At 35.8% G+C, this 18,961-nt stretch overlaps 3 protein-coding genes across 3 annotated transcripts in view; 1 reads left to right on the forward strand and 2 right to left on the reverse strand.

Annotated features, from left to right (window-relative positions):
- The window catches only part of LOC109852951 (organic cation transporter protein), a 13,891-nt gene extending 3,562 nt beyond the window's left edge, over positions 1-10,329 (reverse strand). The window contains exons 1-3 of the mRNA XM_020424596.1: positions 8,344-10,329; positions 3,341-3,524; positions 2,193-2,451 (exon numbers count right to left, since the gene is read on the reverse strand). Of these exons, the coding sequence (XP_020280185.1) occupies positions 2,193-2,451; positions 3,341-3,524; positions 8,344-8,723 (823 nt within the window). The 5' untranslated portion in view covers positions 8,724-10,329. The remainder of the gene's footprint in view (positions 1-2,192; positions 2,452-3,340; positions 3,525-8,343) is intronic.
- Positions 10,330-10,536: 207 nt separating this feature from the next.
- Positions 10,537-13,346, reverse strand: LOC109852952 (ectonucleotide pyrophosphatase/phosphodiesterase family member 5-like). The gene is made up of 8 exons (XM_020424597.1): positions 13,087-13,346; positions 12,747-12,993; positions 12,548-12,640; positions 12,085-12,448; positions 11,796-12,005; positions 11,466-11,720; positions 11,298-11,385; positions 10,537-11,174 (listed from the first exon to the last, which is right to left on the reverse strand). Exons 1-8 carry the CDS (start codon positions 13,197-13,199, stop codon positions 11,147-11,149), a joined length of 1,398 nt encoding a protein of 465 aa, XP_020280186.1. The 5' UTR covers positions 13,200-13,346; the 3' UTR covers positions 10,537-11,146.
- Positions 13,347-13,429: 83 nt separating this feature from the next.
- On the forward strand, positions 13,430-17,773 carry LOC109852950 (probable 28S rRNA (cytosine-C(5))-methyltransferase). The gene is made up of 6 exons (XM_020424595.1): positions 13,430-13,747; positions 14,035-14,305; positions 15,689-15,945; positions 16,070-16,188; positions 16,281-16,453; positions 16,554-17,773. Exons 1-6 carry the CDS (start codon positions 13,622-13,624, stop codon positions 17,609-17,611), a joined length of 2,004 nt encoding a protein of 667 aa, XP_020280184.1. The 5' UTR covers positions 13,430-13,621; the 3' UTR covers positions 17,612-17,773.
- The last annotated feature ends 1,188 nt before the right edge of the window (positions 17,774-18,961 follow it).

An 18,961-nucleotide genomic window follows, 5' to 3' on the forward strand; every position in this document is an offset into this window, starting at 1 on the left:
AAAAAAAAAGATCTCTGACGTAATTTCTTTATGTTTGATGCAAACGAATTTCGCACAAAAAAAAATAGAAAATCTACGTGGTGTATTTCTACCATATGTATGCGCGCGTAACATACGAATAACGAGAAGAACAAATAATCAAAAAAAAAAAAAAAAAAAAAAGAAAGATAAACGAAAGAGAAAGGGAAAAAAAGGCAAGCAAGATCCGCGATCCTTTCACGAGCCGCGCACGATTCTCTTGATTAATTCAATAACGGCACGTGTCTCTGACATTGGCCACGCTTCTACTACCGTTCGCGGGGAAAATCGGCGAAACGGAACTGGCAAAACGCGCGCGAGTGCAATAACCGTGACTTCGCGAGTGAGTCAAACCTGGGCGAGCTTGACCTGAAAGTTGAATCCGGTGATCGCGAACGCGACCATGACTCGAGATACGTACTCGAGATGCCCTTCCCCATTGGGACCTCCGATCGGTGGTTCATCGTCAAGGCGAACGAACGATAGGCACTTTCGATCGTAACTAAAATCAGAGCGTATAAAGTGACCGTTTCTCAATCGGACATTTATTTTTAAATAGATGATTATTAAATATAGAAATATCAATCACACAATTCTCAAATAATTTCGCGCGAATTTGATTAATTTTTAGTTTTAACAATCTTTTATTTAGTTACATCTTTACGTGTAGTAAATACTTTGTTATAAGTTTTCTTTAATAAATGTCCGGCCAGTTGCGTGTGTCATTGGGACAAATTACCTCAGTTATTTGTTTTATTATTTTTTTTTCTCTTAGATGTGATCACGTTAAAATGTATGCACATTGTTTCCCGAGCCCACAATATAGTGCCTCGCCGTAATTTGGGACTTAATGGCGATTTAATAGGCTTAATTACAATGACAATAAACTAATGATGATAGCGAGCGATTATCGTGACGGGGTTACGGACAGCGTACGGATGCGCTTCGGTGAACGCGCGCAAGATGTGTTACTGGCACACAAAACACATTGTCATTCTACGTTCAAGAGAGCAGTATGACACACGTGCGTTTCTCAACACTATAGATAGACGCGTGTATCTACATCTATATCTTTTTTTTTTTACCGTTGTGATTTTACGTTATATTCTTTTCATTAATAATTAACGATACACAAAGCGTGACGCAAATCATCGGTTTCCATGATCGATCAATCGATTTCAATAGCATTTCATTCCCGCTCGGCGATACGCATCGCCGCGTATCGCCGAGTGATATCGGATATCTTGTAATTGCGAGTTTTCAAAGATTTTGTAGTGAAATGATTGATTGAACAGACAATTATCGCACGCTATTGTGGCAGTGTTGACAGTAATTAAGGGAATGAAGTATCGCGTGTGTGACAGTTGAGGCGTAATTTATTGATTTTACTTATGTAACAATCGATACGCACTGCGCACTCGAGAGACTAAATAAATCACAGAATCGAGTATTCCGGTTTGACGTAACAATCACAACTGTCGTTACTATCGCAAAGGTGTCTCCTTCACGTCACGTAATTAATCATGGAAATTAATCTCGCGACTTTCAATTTTCTTCTTTTTTTTGTTTACTAGAAATTTATTCGCGTTTGCGCGCGCGCGCACACACACACACACACTTTGAACACATGTGTGGACGATTCCTTCGACCTTTCAGACAACACAAAGTGTAAGGAAGAGAGTTCACTTATTGCTTAACAAGACGGTAATTAATTATCGCAAATCTCTGTGAGAGACGCACAGCTATTATACGCGATACGTACACGCTGTTAGATGGTAATTACAAAGAGACGCTTGAATTACTCGAATTAATTAAAATTAAAATATGCCGTTTTTTGATACCACCAGGTGTTATACAATTGTCCGATAAAACAGTTGAAGAAAAAAATCAATGAAACGTATTTATATAGTTTGTTACGTAACGACTGATTGTCACGTTATCTTTAGATTAGTGTCTCCGCAAATATTATAAATATCCATATGCATTATGCAAACAAACGTGACGAATAAACGGAGAATGTGGCGAGAGTTTGTTTTTCTTTCGAGTTTCCTTCGCAGGGGAAGAAATGGTTTCTCTCCAAGAAGACCGACTCTGCGAGTAACCGGTGTCCTTGCAACGTTTGAAAAGGATCGCCAAGGAAATTCTGCAATTATGTTTTTTTTTTTCTTATGTACCTAATATGTACATCATGGTGAAGCAGTTGTCGAAGGCAAAGCCGACGAAGAATCGGCAGAGCGCGAATTCCCAGAAACTTCCGGCCAGCACCGTCGCGACGCCCGCCAGAAACCCGGTAACGTTGGCGCCGACCAGCGCCGGTATCCTGCCGTATCTGTCGGCGATCCAGCCGAAGATCAGACCGCCGAAGATCGCGCCGATGAAGAAGACGCTCTGGGCCGTCGTCGGCAGCGCGGAGTGCTCGCACACCCATCCCAACTGCAACGGATGATCAAGGATCAATTTTTTTTTTTTTTTTTTTTTTTTTTTTTTTTTTTTTTTTTTTTTTTTTTGATAAATTATATTACATTTAATGATTTATGTTATGCTTACTTTGTAAATTAAATTTAAAGAATAATTTATATTATGTCCTAGTACATTTGTTTCGCAATACGCTTTCACGCGTGCGTTTTTTGCCAATTACATAAATTTCACAAACGCGCAAGATGTTACTTAATTCCGCGACGCGTTCTCGTGTGTAAAACTTGGTTTATGTGTCGCGCGTAAACGCGCTCGATTGGTAGTAGATTCACGAAGTGTACGACTTTGCGACACATCGCTTGACATTGATGAGATAAATGCGCGCCAAGTTCTTTCGGCTGTTTCGAAACGTTACGGGTGATCTCGTTTTCGATCGGATTTATCGATAACAACTGCTCGTGATCCGCGTGTGCCACTTTCGATTTCTCTATATTGAAATGTTGAAGTAAATGTTTGAAACAACCGGACTATTTATCGGTGATCGCAACACAGGTACTTATTAAAGAAATAATCATTAGGTATGTGATGTGATTTTTCAATGTTCTACACCTATTTTCCAATATATATTTTTCATTTTATAATTTATTAGTTTCTAATAAATTATTTATTTAATAAATATCCAACCAGTAGTGGTTGTACGCGACATTGGAATATTTATCTTATCTTTTTTGCGGTCATTGGAATGTTTTATCTTATCTCTTCTGCACGAATGTGTAATTAAGTGAATGTATGACCGCCGACTGTGCGTTCACCGCAGTCGGCGACGAAGAAAACAAAATTGAAGAGATCCTTCGGATGGATTCAAACTTTTTGTTCGATCCGTGAAATACGTTCATATTCTTCTTACCTCGGTCGCCACCGTCTCGTAGGGTATGTCGGTGAAATTGAACTCCCAACCGTGCGAGCAGCTCTTCGTCGGCCATTTCAGGTCCACATCTCTGATTCCGTCTGACAGGAGTTTCGTGTAATTCACATCGTACATCGTGCATTTTGAGCGGCCGTCCTCGCCGCTCGGTATCGCCAACGCGATCCTGAGACAAGAAAAAATACGCGGCACATATGTACGGCTCGCCTATAAATAAAACGTCTCGTAACGTAATATTAGAAAAATTCTGTGGGAACAATCTATTTTTTTCCCCGAGATAAGAAGAAGCTCTACTACGGTGAAATGTCAACTATTGGAGCGGAGCTTGATAAATGTCAAGTAAAAAAAGTGAATATCCTGGAAATACGATAAGAAACAGAAAATAATGCAACGACTTTCTACGGGGTGATGGTTAAGTGCTCTGAAAGATATTTTAAAAGGTGATTCCTCGAACTAATTCAAAACAAAAACTTTATATGTCCGAAAAACGGTTTAATTTCAAAGAGATGCGAAGTTCCTGATTCAAAAGATGAATCTTCGTGTCCTTCAACCGTACAAATTTCATCAAAACAAGTGCCTCGGTGGCTGAATTGGGAAAGCGACGGCGTGGAAAGCCGGAGATTCTAGATTTTAATCCTGGCCAAGGTATTTTTTTCGCAATATTTTAAAAATTAGGGGAATCTATCATATACGTGACGCAAATTTAGCGTTCTATGAATTTGCGAATTAAAATTTTGATTCAAAAATCTCACGTGTAAAATTTACACGTGAATGTAATAGAATATCTGTACATATATATATTTCCGCACAAACACCCAGCGTATGGCTCTTGTGACCGTTTGTGTATTTCGAGAATAGTTTGTAACTAAAAGAGCCTAAAAACATTTATTATTCATCAAAATAACTCGAACAATATTCGAAGATGTGTTTCGAGTTTGAACCGCGTTAGTGTCATTTTTATATCGACACTTCGTGAACATTTCAGCTCGCTTCGTCAGGATTTCAAGAGCAGCCCGATAGTATCGGTTTCAAACCCGAAAAACATCTTCGAATACAACACACCGCGAAAGCATCAAATATCAGCACTCGAAAAATTTTCACAATTTTGGAAAAAAGAAAAAAACAAATTTTTTCTTCAACTTTGACACGCTGTATCTTTGAAATTAAACAGTTTCGCACGTACAATCATATGAAGTTTTTATGCGAACTTTTTAAATTAGTGCGAAGAAAATCACCTCTTAAAATCTAGAATAACTTATCACGCTGTATATAATACAAAGATCTTCATTATTGCGTGCAAATACCTTCGGTTAATTATGCGTGTAATTCGACCTTTCACGTAAAACTCAGACAAACGAGAAAGAGAGAGATAAAAAAAAAAAAGAGAAAAAGAGCGAATATTTGACACCGATTCCAATGCACGTCCGACATTTTTTATCCCCGATATGTCACCGCGAAGTATCTCCGTAATGACGAGTCTCAATGTGTAATTAACTGTAGATAAATAGTAACCTTGCGACATTAGATCATAAATTTACAAATATGAACGCGCGAACGTGTGTCTTTTGTTATAATAAGAAAGAGCAATTATTTTACATTAAAAAGTCTTTTAAACTCTTGGTTTTTTTTTTGACACGTCTTACACGTCATGCGACGCGCGCGCGAGGCAGGTATTAAAATAATTTGTTTAACACACCATTTACCGCATTTGTCAATTTGACGGGTATTTGAAAAAAAAAAAAAAAACACGTTTTACACGTTATTATTTTTATTTTATTTAATATTTAATATTTTATTTAATATTTTTGTTTTATTTAATATTTTATTTATTTTATTTAATATTTACTACTTAATATTAAATAATTTTTATTTAATATTAAGTAGTTAGCTAATCACAGCTTTAAACTACAAAGATTTTGAGTACTTCACTTTTTTTTTTCTTGTTAAAAGATACAATTTCATAAATTTGGATTTTTAAAATAAACTCACTCTCAGAACACACATTTTTCTGTCATTTAGCAAGATAAAAAAAATTGAAAGTTTTAAAACATTTTTTTCATTTTGTTATATAAATTTAGACTTCCCGGATTCCTTATTGTGTGCGCTTTAATTGTAAGAAAAGGATTTATCGATACAGCTGAAAAAAAAGATTAGTGTGCACAAAAAAATCAGTTTTATTGATAAAACATACTCACTTTGGAATCCCCTTAAAATAAAAAATCTGAAATTCGTCATTTTGACGAATTTGGTTGTTTCTAATGGCAAGACCTGTCGCTTATGAGTGTTATAATTATGTAATCGAGCGGCAAAATACCAATTTGCACACGGAGACATCCCGCGCAATGTGTTCGTTTCTTGTTTGTCGTTCATGTGCAATAAGCGTGACATTAGCGTGTGGCGTTATGTCGAAAGGTTTACACAACTATGTTTCACGTTCACGCTCTCATTGCTCATACGAAGGTTCCGAGTAAATTTATTGTTTGTATTATATATGGACACCTCGTGCTCTCGCTTCCCGGTGAGCGAAGAACCCGAATGTATTATTTTTCTCCGTGTGAGAAATTTATGCGCACGCACGCATGCTGTATTGTATGTTTTATTGATTTTCGATTTCCGTTAACAACAAGAAAACGAACACGGCAAACTTGGCGATCATAACAATGGCAAACTTTCGGATGACATAAGAGTTCATTTGCGACGCCACATCGCATAAGAGATGACGGTTTGTGTGTGTGAAAGCTAATTTTTTTTCTACCTTGTATCTACGATAGAAATCTCTTCCTTTTTCTATAAGTACAAAAAAATAAATAATAAAAAAAACTTATTACACTAGCGTTAAAACACAAAAGGCTATTGAAATTTAATTTACAATCGTTACTTACAATTAATGAGTTATCATCAATCGTAATTTTCTCGTCGGTTGTTTCTCTGTGCGTTTGAAATATAAATATGTTCTGCAACTTTTTGCTTTTCAACTCCGTTTGTGTGTTTAGTGAGAACGCTCGTTATTATAATTATTATTACGAGATCGCGATTCTCGTCACTTAACAAATAAATTAGCATTTGTGAAAGGACGGCATTTGAATTAGCAGAAACGACAGAGAGAGAGAGAGTGTATGCTTTTCTGTAACACACGTGCTATTTTTACACGTACGTAAGATTTTTTTATATAATATACAGATTTCCATAAAAGATCGTGATATCAACCGGTCATTTATCTCTCGTTATTATTACACTGACGTCAGAGATTATTAACCCGCACACGGACGCTGCATACGGAATTATTAATCGCGAGAACCTTTGCGGAGAATCAAATTGTACAATTGAAAATTACATCGCGAAGGTTTTCGATATACATGTATACACGTAATGTCGCATCGAGTCTATTATTTTCCCATACCGGGAAAGATACACGAAAGTACATTAAAAAGTATAAAAATTCGCACGTTGACACATTCGCGTGCATTTTTTTTTTTTTTTTTTACCTTTCAATATATTTTTACATATCTTACGAATACACTTCTCGCATCCTACCCTTTCTCGATCGTCTGTCCGCTCGTTTAACCACAGTTATCGGAGCTGAATATCGGGTACCGAGAATAATGCGCGTCGCGTTGTTTCATTTTTTATTGAAAAAAAACTCGGAGAAACGCATTTTCCTCGAGCGCAAATGTGGACTGTCGTTAATTGTGCATTTACATACGATCAGCGCATGATTAAATTACATTGCTTGTGTCGTTTTGCGTATTATACACGTCATTTTGCAACGATAAGCAGAATTGCACAAGAAAACGAGATCGCGTATATAATATTCTATAAATAATAATCTTCCATTTTGTTCTCACTCGTTTAAAAGTTAAAATATGCGCACGAGATTATGCGCGTGTTTCCATTTATTAACGACCAATCTATTTTTTTTTTTTTTTTTTATTTTATTTTAAGAAGAGAAATATGGTTTTTAATTCTACAAAAAGAGACACGATGTTGTTGACAAACAACGATTGTTTGTCAAAAATTGTCATTTCGCGAATCTGACATGTCACCACCATTCGCGACGTTCTTAGATTGCTTTAAAGCAGACCGACCGAATTTTGCGTCAACGCGGGAAGACCGCTATCGTGTGAATCACAGTTTCTTCCTCTGTGCGTATTTCAGATAATTGGTACGCTGAGGATTTGTCCACGAGCAATTAACCGCAGAAAAATGGTCTCTCAGAACGGAACACCGGTAGTCGTAAGTGGTTTCGGAATTACCGCGTCCTTTACGCGTCATACAGAACGTTATCGCGTTTATATGAAATTATTGTGAAGAGAAGAAACTATTTTCTTCTCGTCGTTCAATTGTTGCATTTTACTTTTTTGTTTCAAAAGACAGAACAAACTCGTTTGTTTAGAAAGAAAATACGCAGTTACATCGCGCGAAATTGTTTCCAATCGAATGTTTATTATTGTCGGTCGATATTGTGTCTTATCAGAACATCTTTCGATTTCGTTTGCTGTTATCGCGCAGATATCTCTTTTGTTCTAATCTCGAAGACGAGACTGCGCTAATTACATTTAATACTGAGCGATTAAAATTCAACAAACGGGTAATCACATTTTAATGCACGCTCTTACATCCACTCGGAGTAGACATATAGTTTTTCATTTTCAACTACGTATGAGCAAAAGATAACACAAAAGATAAAAGATATAAATCGAATAAAAAAGTGATATAAAAGTAAATAACTCTAAGTTTAAATATAAAAAATATTAACTTTGTGCGCGTGTATTTTATGTATTTTCTGATAATATATAATCCACTCTAGAGATCAAATCTTAGTTTTGACATAACATATTCAATGTGATATGACACGTTTATTATCAGGAGAGAGACGTGGAACTGGCACTCGTCATATTATCACGAAACAATCGCGTGTAGGTTTCTGAGTCATTTTTATTAAACGTGCGCGTGGATATAAACGCTCAGTGAATTTTCGTTCCTACCTCTCTTCGACGGTAAGATTCTCCAGTTCCGGTACGCGGCACCAGTGATCTTCCGGCACGAGGGTGATGAATATCTGCGAGAAATAAACCCAGGCGACGAAGAAGGCGAACGGTATCATCAGCACGAACAGAATCTTCTGATAGACGCCGAACTCGCCGACGTGTGGCAGCAAGTCGTCGAAGTCCAGGTCCTTGGGTTGCTGTTCCTGCTGGTCGTCCCGCTTCGAGTCTTCGTCCTTCCGCTCCTTGACGGAAGATTCTTTCTCGCTCGTCGGAAGTCCGCTCTCGGACGAGGCCGAGGGCGACAAGCCGTCGGGACTCGCGTCCTTTAGATCATCGGCGGCCTCCTCGGACGTGGAGTACTTCTCCTGCGGCGGCATGTTGTCTTCGATCGAGACCTCCGAGGTACCTCGGGAAAAGAGAGGAGGAGGCAACACTTTTTTCGCACGTCGATTGCCACGTTTCGACGCCAGCCTTCGGGATGCTGCGACACGCTCTCTCTCTCAAACCCGAAAATCCCGGACTCGTTTGAAAAAGCACTCGCTGCGCCGGCTGCTTCCCTATCGTCGACGACGACAACAGCGAGTGGAATGATGCGGGGGAAAAAAAAAGTTTACGTCCCGGAGAACATATTGAATATTCCTACGTTGTTATATCGCGATAAAACAACGCTGTCTTGCGCGCGTGTGCTACTTTTCCTTCCCGAGTATCGCGGAAACTAGATCGGCGACAAAAAAACAAAGTCAATTAACGCTGATGATCGATCTCTGATCTTCAGTGAGTTCTGCCGACAGCGATCATTGTGGAAAACTTGTCGCACCGCGAAGGTCCGATATGAAAGAAACTATAATCCGAGAATATAGCAGCGATTCTAAAAGAAGACAGAAAACAAAAAAGTAAAAAAATTGCCGGCAAATCCTGAGACGAGAAGCAACGACTGAAACGATCTGTTCTGTTGGTGGCTAGCTATATAGGCATCGTAATATACGTGGGGTACATCCCCTCTTTCTTTCTCTCTCCCTGAAGTCTATCTGGCTGCTGCTGCTGTTGCCGCCGCTGAACAATTCAATGTTCCTCGCAAGCGGCATTGAACGCGCCACAGATCACATCGATCGTCCTCGTCCACTATACGTCGTCCAACTCGTTGTCGTCGCCGCCTCGAAACCACCACGGCGTGTTGGCCTCTTCTCTTTTCTAACGGGCGCGCATATACACACGACGGCGCAGATATACAACCCGAAGGATATTTTTGGATATCGATCGGATATATACTTACACACACATCACGCGCGCTCCAATGTGTCATCGGAGCGCGTTTAAAAATTCACATAAAACAATTCGCGCGAAAGATTATACTTATAAAACTATAAATCAGTCGCGCGAGTTTTGTTTTCTATCTGCGTTTCTCGAGAAAAAAAAAGAAAGAATAAATATTTTGTTATTAATCAAAGCAACACAAGATATTGTCTGAACGTCTCGTTGCTATCTCTTGAAAACAATGCGACGCCTATCATAAATTATAAACGTCTGTAATTAGACAGGTCGCAAATCTCTCTGTCAATAGTGAAAAAAAAGTAAAGATGTAAAGATAGGATACACATATTCAAAGGATGTCCTAATGATTGGAAATGTACCAGGGGCCGGATGTTGATTAAAGAAATTAATTAGCAGATACGCGTATAAATGTTAAACGTAACAATTCTCAATGTTCTTTCATTATATGTTTTTAATTGTTAATTCCTAATCTCTTATATGTGAAATACTTTGTTGTAATTATTTCTTTAATTAATAAATATCCGCTTACATCGGGACAATGTAATTATTACGCAAGAGACGTTACGCGAGTCGTGTACAATTCTTGTGATGTGATTTAAAAAACTAATACTTTTACAATTACCAAATGCGAAATTGCTAGTAGCAGTTCTTTAGTACACTAAAACCATGTGTGGAGGAAAGAAGGAGAGACAGAGAGAGAGAAGGTAAGAATCGCGCGCACAAGTGCGTACACAGTCGCGGGGAATGTATACAAGTCTTCATTAGACGTTACATGGAATTATAGACGTCTGACGGATTTATGTCTGTGTGGAAATAACCACGCGTTATTTTGAATTACGTATCGAATGATCACATTCTAATTTATTATACAAGAAGACTATACATTCAAGTATATACAATTAAAGTTTGTTAAATGATGTCACAGATGAATAATAATGAAAGGAATTATTTTTAGAAGTTTGCTATATCAGAATATATTTTATATATATTCCAGTGATTTTCAAACGACGCGTCGCAAGAGGTGGCTGTGTGCGCCACGACTTACGAAAGTATATCGTGTCATTGAAGTTTGAAGCGAAATATGATTTTATAGTATATTTTTTTTCTGACGGTGTATAAACATATTTATCACATTCATGATGAATTATATAATATAGCTAGCCTAAATCCTATTCTTTTACATGAAGAATAAAATTTTTTGCTTTGCAGTGTGCTCCGAATAAAAAAAGTTTGAAAATCACCGGTTTATTCTACAATTCTTAGCAAATGTTTAACGGTTTAAATTTCTAAAACTTTCTATTTTATTCAATACTATATTTCTTTTAAACACATACCTATTAAAGGTACTTGATATTTTTATCCCGTTCTAGCGTGGATAAAGTTCTTGATAATACAACAAAATTAAATTGATTCTCGTAGAACAACTTGCACAATAGGTTTTCTTGAATATTTCTTTTTCTTTTTATATTTATTGAAAATTAAGTCATAAATTAAAAATCAATAAAGACATAAAGATTGTGTTTACGCGTTACTCGCCTAACGTATAGTACGATTTCCTGAAAAAAAATAATAAGCTTTTAGTATTAAAGTCTTATTAAAACGTGCGACATATCAGGTCAGTTCACATAAGACAGCAAAACTGTTTAAAATTATTTAAAATATTTGTTATTTTTATTTACCTGTGGTCATGTTCTACTCTTCTTCTTCTCTTGTAAATTATTGTCGAAATTACGGAAATTCCTAGCAATATAATGGTAGTCATAATAACTGTAATAAAAAAAAAAAAAAATTTATTACACAGTGCACATAATTACTTACATGTATCAATCATTGACAAAGATACTAACAAAGCATTCGATACGTAGATAACGATATATCCCTTGACTGTGACCTAAGGCACTTTGTTATGTGACATAAAGTGCCATTAACCGTTGGACACTTCAAATTGAGTATTTTACAAAACAGTGGGAATAAATCCGTGTTATTGAAAGGCTCTAATTTACATCCCGGTATAAAGGCGGGCCCATTTGCAAAAAAAAATGGATGCATCTCCGTAGCTTCGTTATTGTAGCCATGCAGTCCGAACTCCGTCTGGTTGTTAACTGTGAGATGTGAAATAAATTTTGAAAACAACAAATTTAACGACTAAATGATACAGGCGGACGGTGCAAAATTACCAGTCACGTTGAAATGTTTTTTGTAATATTCTATAGATTCATAAAGATTTTGGAACGCATATCCAACTTCGGCTATAACAAAAATAGGTCCTACACGGGTATTATTGCCGTAATGATATTTCTTCGGAATATCTTCTCTTTTATATACTTTAAACGTCTTTGTTCTGTTTGCAGCAGTCTTCAAACTTTGATAGATCATTTCTTCCTTTCCTAAAAGACACAATTCTCGTGAAGATATCACGCAAAACAATATCATACATTACAATCACATGTAGCAAAGAAATCTTACCTGGATGTGGGAAAATATGCAATCCTGGTGATGTTCCTACAAATTTGTAATCACTAGTATTGACATAATTTGTCAGATTTATTATTCTCTCCATTGTGACCGACGCCATGCCATGATCGCTCAAGTGAATTACATTAAGATCCGTCAAGCCATAATCATCAATTTTATTATGCAAATATCTAGTGATATTGTCTAATTTCTTTAGAATATTATTAAATTCCGGACTGTTAATTCCTATGGCATGACCATGACAGTCTGGCTCTTCAATATATAACATTCCAAAGTTTATTGGATTTGTAGGATGTACAAACCATGAGATCAATGTGTCAATCCTTTTTTCCCATGGGATTGTGTCATTAAATGACTGAAATAAGATAAGTAATTAAAGAATTACAGATTGTGTATCTCACAGAAATAGATAAGATCTGTACATATCTGTATCAGATGTGAAGTGTACACATACTTGAGCAAAAGTAGGTGACGTTTCTTGATATTCGAATGCAGAGCCTGGCCACATCATTGTACCACTGTGTCTGCCATGTTTTTCATTAATGGTCTTGTGTGGTCATATATTAACAAAACAGAATGCACAGATGAAGAAACACATTAAAGATGCAAGATACAGCATTTTATACAAATAAATATATGTTTCCTATACATACCCAAATGGGAAGAATACTGTTGTCGTAATGATATAGCTCATATGAATACTTTGTTACATTGCCTGTGACAGGTTCGTAAAACTCATTATCTACAACCCCATGTGTTTCCGCATACAATCCCGTTGCCATCGTGTGATGATTGGGAAAGGTTTTCGTGACAAAGATGTTTACCATGTAATCCGTGTAAGTTCCCTCCGTTTTTAATCGATTCATAAACGGTGTCAGATTTCTTTCAAAATAGTCGTATCTGAAGTGAAACAAGCAGAATTATATATAGAATTACAAGAAAAACCAAAAGCAATATACTTTTTATGCATTATCTTCTGCATTAAGTTCGCACCTGAATGCATCGTAGGAGACGACTAACAACTTCGGAAGTTGAACATTTGGCACGGGACTTGCTTGGGCGTTGAGCAAGAAAAGCAGCGAAACAAATAGGGCTGCAGAAGTCATGCTGACGCACTTTCCGTAATTTACGAAAACGTCATGTGAAAAAAGGATGAACTATCCTTTTGACGACTAATCTACTTTACTACGACAACAGAAATAACGTTCATGACTGTACGTACTTTTAACCTGTGAGAGTTAGCCACGCTAACAGTACTTTCAACCAATTTTATAACATTGTTTTTATACCGTTAGATGGCGATCAAGTGGAAACGCTGCACACCACTATTGCACCAAACCCATTCCAAGGCACGTGAGCGCTCAAAATGAACGCATCCAGTTGATGATAAATCTAACCTAACCTGATTCAATTTGTCATAACCTGTATGATAAGCAAGGAACCTGCATGTAAAATTTCTTCTTTTATTTATTAATTAATCTCTTTAATGTGATAAAGCTGCATTTTGTCAGAAACATACATTCGTAATATGTCAAACGGATACGTGCATTCCGTGAAAGTTCCGCGTCTCTACAAGTGTACCGCTGACATCGTGCGCCGTGCGCGAGAGAATGGTGCCAATCTGAAATCTCTCATTTTCGAGACGAAACACACTGTAAGTTCAAAACAAATACATGAATGTCACGTTTCAATAAACGTAATTATTTTCTTTAATATCGTCTCTCTCTTGCTATTATTTATGATATATTATTTATCTCTTAATGTAAACATTGTCTCAGTAAATATTTACAACAGTGACGCCCCTCTAGATTACGTGTTTCAATCAATTTAATTTAGGTTTTATCACAAGTTCATTAGGAAAAGTATACATATGCCATTTTTTATAATGTAAAGGACAGAGACGCACGATCTCAACTCATCCTATTGCATTTCGCAATTTAGAATACTTCTGCCGTATATGGCTTGTCGATGAATACTCTGAGAGCGTTCTCTCAGTTAGATCAGCTTCTCGAAAACACCAAAATTCTTGTCGAGCAACCACGTTTAGACCCCTGGCTAGCCAGAGTTCTAATAACAGAGCTCTTGTGGGGCAAGAAGAAACTGCAAAGCGAGGCTAAACCAATTCAAACCGTGCTGGCCTATACGGACAAGCTGAGAGAAGAAGTGAAGAATTTAGAATACCAAAAACCCATCATCTCCCACAAAGATAAAGGTAATTACGTCAATTCGTCAATAAAACGGGACATATTTGCATGTTTGCAGAGATTTGGTTCCTGGAGAGTCGTCACTGCTCAGTAGAAGTCATTCTCCTTCATGGTCCTGATTATCCGCAATCTCAGAATACTGTCCAGTCGACAGAACAAAGAGGCTAGAATCAGAAAACTTCGAGATTATCAGAAATTATATCAGAAACCAATTTGTGAGAGAACAAATAACTCCACAATGAGTTCGGTGGCAGTTTTAGGGACATTATTCTTATATAGCATTGCCATGTTTACCTTACCATTTGTCGCATTCTTTGGAGTGCAACATTTCATGGAATCAAAGATAAATAGTGATACATTTACAACTAACTGTGTTTCCGCAGCAGCTGCTGTGATTGTAGTAAACTTGATTATCTCTTGTTATGTTTATCAAGCTTTAAATGAGCCCTATGATGATGAAGAACAAACCGAAGACAAAGATACGATAGAATCCAAAGAAAGTTTAAATAAGAAGATTGATTAAATTGAGTTTTGTTTTTTTTTTACTTTTGCAAAGATTGCTCGTGATTTTTATACATGGAAAAAAACTATTGATTGACTTAAGCAAGATATTTGTAAATGATATATATTTATGTATATATACATATATGATTAATATAAAATTTATATACATATGTGAAGAGAGAGAAATTCTCACTATTATTAAAAGAATAGCCAAACCTATTTTTAGTTGTTGATTATAAATATAAAACAAGCGCTTTGTTATAATAAGATCTCAATATTTTCAACATTGTAAAAGCATATGTACGCGATGTACATAAAAAACATATAATCACACTAGAATACACATTTTGAGTTTTATATATTACGAAGAAATATATTACAATATATAAATAGAAGGATGCGTTGATATTTCAGAAAGAGTAAAAAAACAAATGTATATGCGCATTTATGTGTAGAATGCACAAGAAAAAAAAGTTAATTTATACATGATATTTATATATATAATACATAAAAAAAAATGATGTAATGCAATAATAAATTGATAATGTGTATGTTTGAAATATTTTCTTTCCCTTGTTCTTTTCATGTACAACATATGTAGAAGATAAGATAGTGAAGCAACACAAATGTAAAGTCATAAATTAATTCTATTTTTAAAATATGGTTTCAAACTTTCAAGATATCAAGTGTTTACGTATTTTTTTTTTTTTTTTTTACTTGATTTCAAATAGGACACGAACTATACGTCGAACAATCAAGTGTTTTTTAAAACAAACATTGCACGAAACACTTTGTTAGATTATAAAAAGTACATGTAATTAAATTTACACGTGAAGATTTATTTATTGCAAAAAATATATAAACTTTTAATATTTTACTTTTTCCAGCACAAAAGCCTAGATACGTCCGTATCAATACGCTTTTGTTATCAATAGAAGAAGCCCTTTCCTTTTTGCAAGAAGAAGGATGGGAGTTATTACCCAAAAGCACAACATATCCTTTATATCTGCAAACTGTATCTCGTTTATCGGAGCCTTATTTTATACAAGATTTTCATATACCGGAAATATTGACTTTTCCATCTGGAACGGTGTTTTACGATCATCCCGGTTATCAGAAGGGCAAATTGCTTCTTCAAGATAAGGTATGGATAAGATTTTTTTAAATGTATATAAACAGCTTTTTTATTCTTGATTTATTAAACGTTAATTATATAATATTGCGACAGCTAATTTATGTAAACCCACTTATAATTTTTCACATTTCAGGCTAGTTGTTTGCCTGTTTACTTGTTGCTAAATCCTGATGTTGGTTCCACGGTACTGGATATATGTGCGGCACCCGGTATGAAAGCCACATATATAGCAGCAAAACTGAAGAATATCGGGTATGCAGTTTTTTTTTCACCATCTACAGATTCGTTTAATAAGACGAGTTCGAAAGTAAGTGTTAACATGTAGAGATTGTTTTCTTTTTAAGGACGGTGTATGCTGTGGAAATCGATACTGCGAGATTTAAAGCAATGGTGCAACTTGTGGAGAAGACAAAGTCTTCCTGCGTTCTATCCATTAATCAAGATGCCTTGACTCTTGATCCAAAACAGTACTCGTCCGTGGAATACATTTTGGTGGATCCGTCTTGTTCTGGCTCAGGTAAAAATATTTTTCACTTTTTGATTCGTTAATAACGAATCACGCGGATGAAAACCAAAAGTTGATGAATTCCGCAATTATTTCATGTTGTTAATTGCAGGTATCGTCGACAGACCGGAAGAGAGCAACATGATCGGCAGAACTGATTCAGAGCGTCTGAAAAATCTGCAATCAATTCAGGTTTATCTTCTTAGATACGCGCTGTTTAACTTTCCAAAAGCAAAGAGAATAGTCTACAGCACCTGTTCTATTCATCCTGAAGAGAACGAAGAAGTAATAGACGAAGTTCTCGCCGATATCGGCGACGCTTATCGTCTGGTACCGGGTAAACAATTGTTGCCGAACTGGATGAACTTCAGCTCAGAACAATATCAGTGCGGGGATCGATGTTTGTATGCGAGGTCAGATATTGATTTCTGCAATGGGTTTTTCGTGGCAGTGTTTGAAAGGAATTTTGATGTACCTATACCAAAATTTACACGTAAAGGAGGTAACGCGTGTTCCTCTGTCGAAGCTGATCCAGATGTAAAATGTGATAACAAGGCGAAGAAAGTTCCACATAAAAAAAAGCGCGGAAAGAACAAGAACACAGAAGAATTCTTAATTGGTAAAGTGAGCGATATTGAATCTGTATCGCAAACGGAAGATCAAGCGATAAATGAGGCAAAACCGAAGAAACGCAAAAAGAAATTACAAGAAACTGATGCTTGTTCCTCAACAAACTTGAATCGTGAAGAACTAGGATCGAGTAAGTCGGAAAGTATTCAGAATGAGACGGAAGACGTGGAATCGAAGAAATCAAAGAAAAAGAAGAAATCAAAGCGCAAAGATATACCTGAGATAAGAGAAAATAATGAAGTAATGGAAGTAAACAAAGATATGGAAAATGAGCCAACAAAGAAGAAAAAGAAAACTGGCAATAAGGAAGATGAAAAACTTTGTGTCACACAAAAAGAACAAGATGAAACGGAATTGTTAACCAAAAAGAAAAAGAAGAAACAGATCACGGACGCAATTCATATCGATAATTCTGAAGAAAATGAAGAATGTGAGAGAAAAAACAAGAAACAAAAGAAGAAAGAAAAGGATGTAAATCAGGAAGAAGTTAAACAAGAATCAGTTGGAGTACAAAAAAAGAAGAAGAAAAAAGAAGGATAATAGAAAGTGAAGATCCAATCTTGGGAGTAAAACGTTTGAATTTAGATTTTTAATAAAGAGAAACTGTTTTGCTCCAACATCCTGCAACTTGGTCTTAATTTTGAATTTGTCACGAGCCTACTCATAGAATAATAAAAGATAATATCGATGATCAGGAAACTGAAGATGAAATAAAAAATTCATTAAAATTTCAAGGAATCAAGAAATTTACAAGAAAAAATTTTTATTTAGACATTTATTCTTATGAACATAAATACTTCTAAGAAAAACCTAATTGTCGTTTTTTTTATCCTCATTATGCTTGTCAGAAGGTTTTATTTATATTCCGTGTTTATATATACAAAGAGAAAAAAACTATATCTGTGAACTTAATTGTCGAACTACTATACTTTTTATATATATGTACCATATATTTTATTATATATCGTATATAGTTACTTGTATAATATAGGTATACTTGATTTATCAGCAATCCGTGACACGGAAGCGACATGGAAGCGAGTTGACCTCCTTGAAGTCAACCGATAAGGACGTCGATTATACCAAGGTGTTGTATATGCGATGGAAAAGGTTTTTCCCTCCACACAAACACACACACGTAGACGTCGTTTGATATAATTATGCGATAACTATGATTCAGTTTTCTAACTTATCCGTCGTGAAATATGTTATTTAACTTAGTAGAATAACATCGCGTGAGTCACGACAACGCAAGACGAAATTTTGAGAAATATTATCTATTAATGCTACCACTTGAAATACTGTAGGGGACGTAATTATAACGTCACGTACACTCCCACACACAACTACAGAGGGGGCTTTTTTTTTTATAGAAATCACGGAAACTAAAACGACATAATTTCTTTTTCACCGTATAGTTTTAGACAGAGTCAATAATATCCTTCATTTTTTCCCTTTCTCCATAGGGAGAACAAAAGTTACGTCACGTGGATATTTTATAACAAGATATGGCATGGTACCCCTCGCTTCCTTTCGCAACGTAGTTGCCAAAAAACTATCTATCGAACTAGTAGTTATCAAAACAAATTGCTTTCTAAACAATTGCTTATCTTATAACAAAGTACAATGTTTTATTTAATAATTTAACACATTAAATATTCGTTTTATAGATTTTTTAAATATTGTTGTGCGTCTCGTAAGACGTCGATATAACTAGGATTTTTTAAACTAATTTGTATTTAATGCGTGTGCAAAAAAATAAAACAGAGTGTAATCGTATTTTAGAAAAAAAATTGAAAATTTAGCGACTTTTATACGTTCAGATAACATTCTCGTGGATATTTTATATATACTTTCATATAAACGCGAATTTAATTAATTATATAAAAA

This window comes from Pseudomyrmex gracilis, unplaced genomic scaffold (assembly GCF_002006095.1).
Source record: "Pseudomyrmex gracilis isolate BER0280 unplaced genomic scaffold, ASM200609v1 scaffold_40, whole genome shotgun sequence".
Classification (NCBI taxonomy): domain Eukaryota; kingdom Metazoa; phylum Arthropoda; class Insecta; order Hymenoptera; family Formicidae; genus Pseudomyrmex; species Pseudomyrmex gracilis.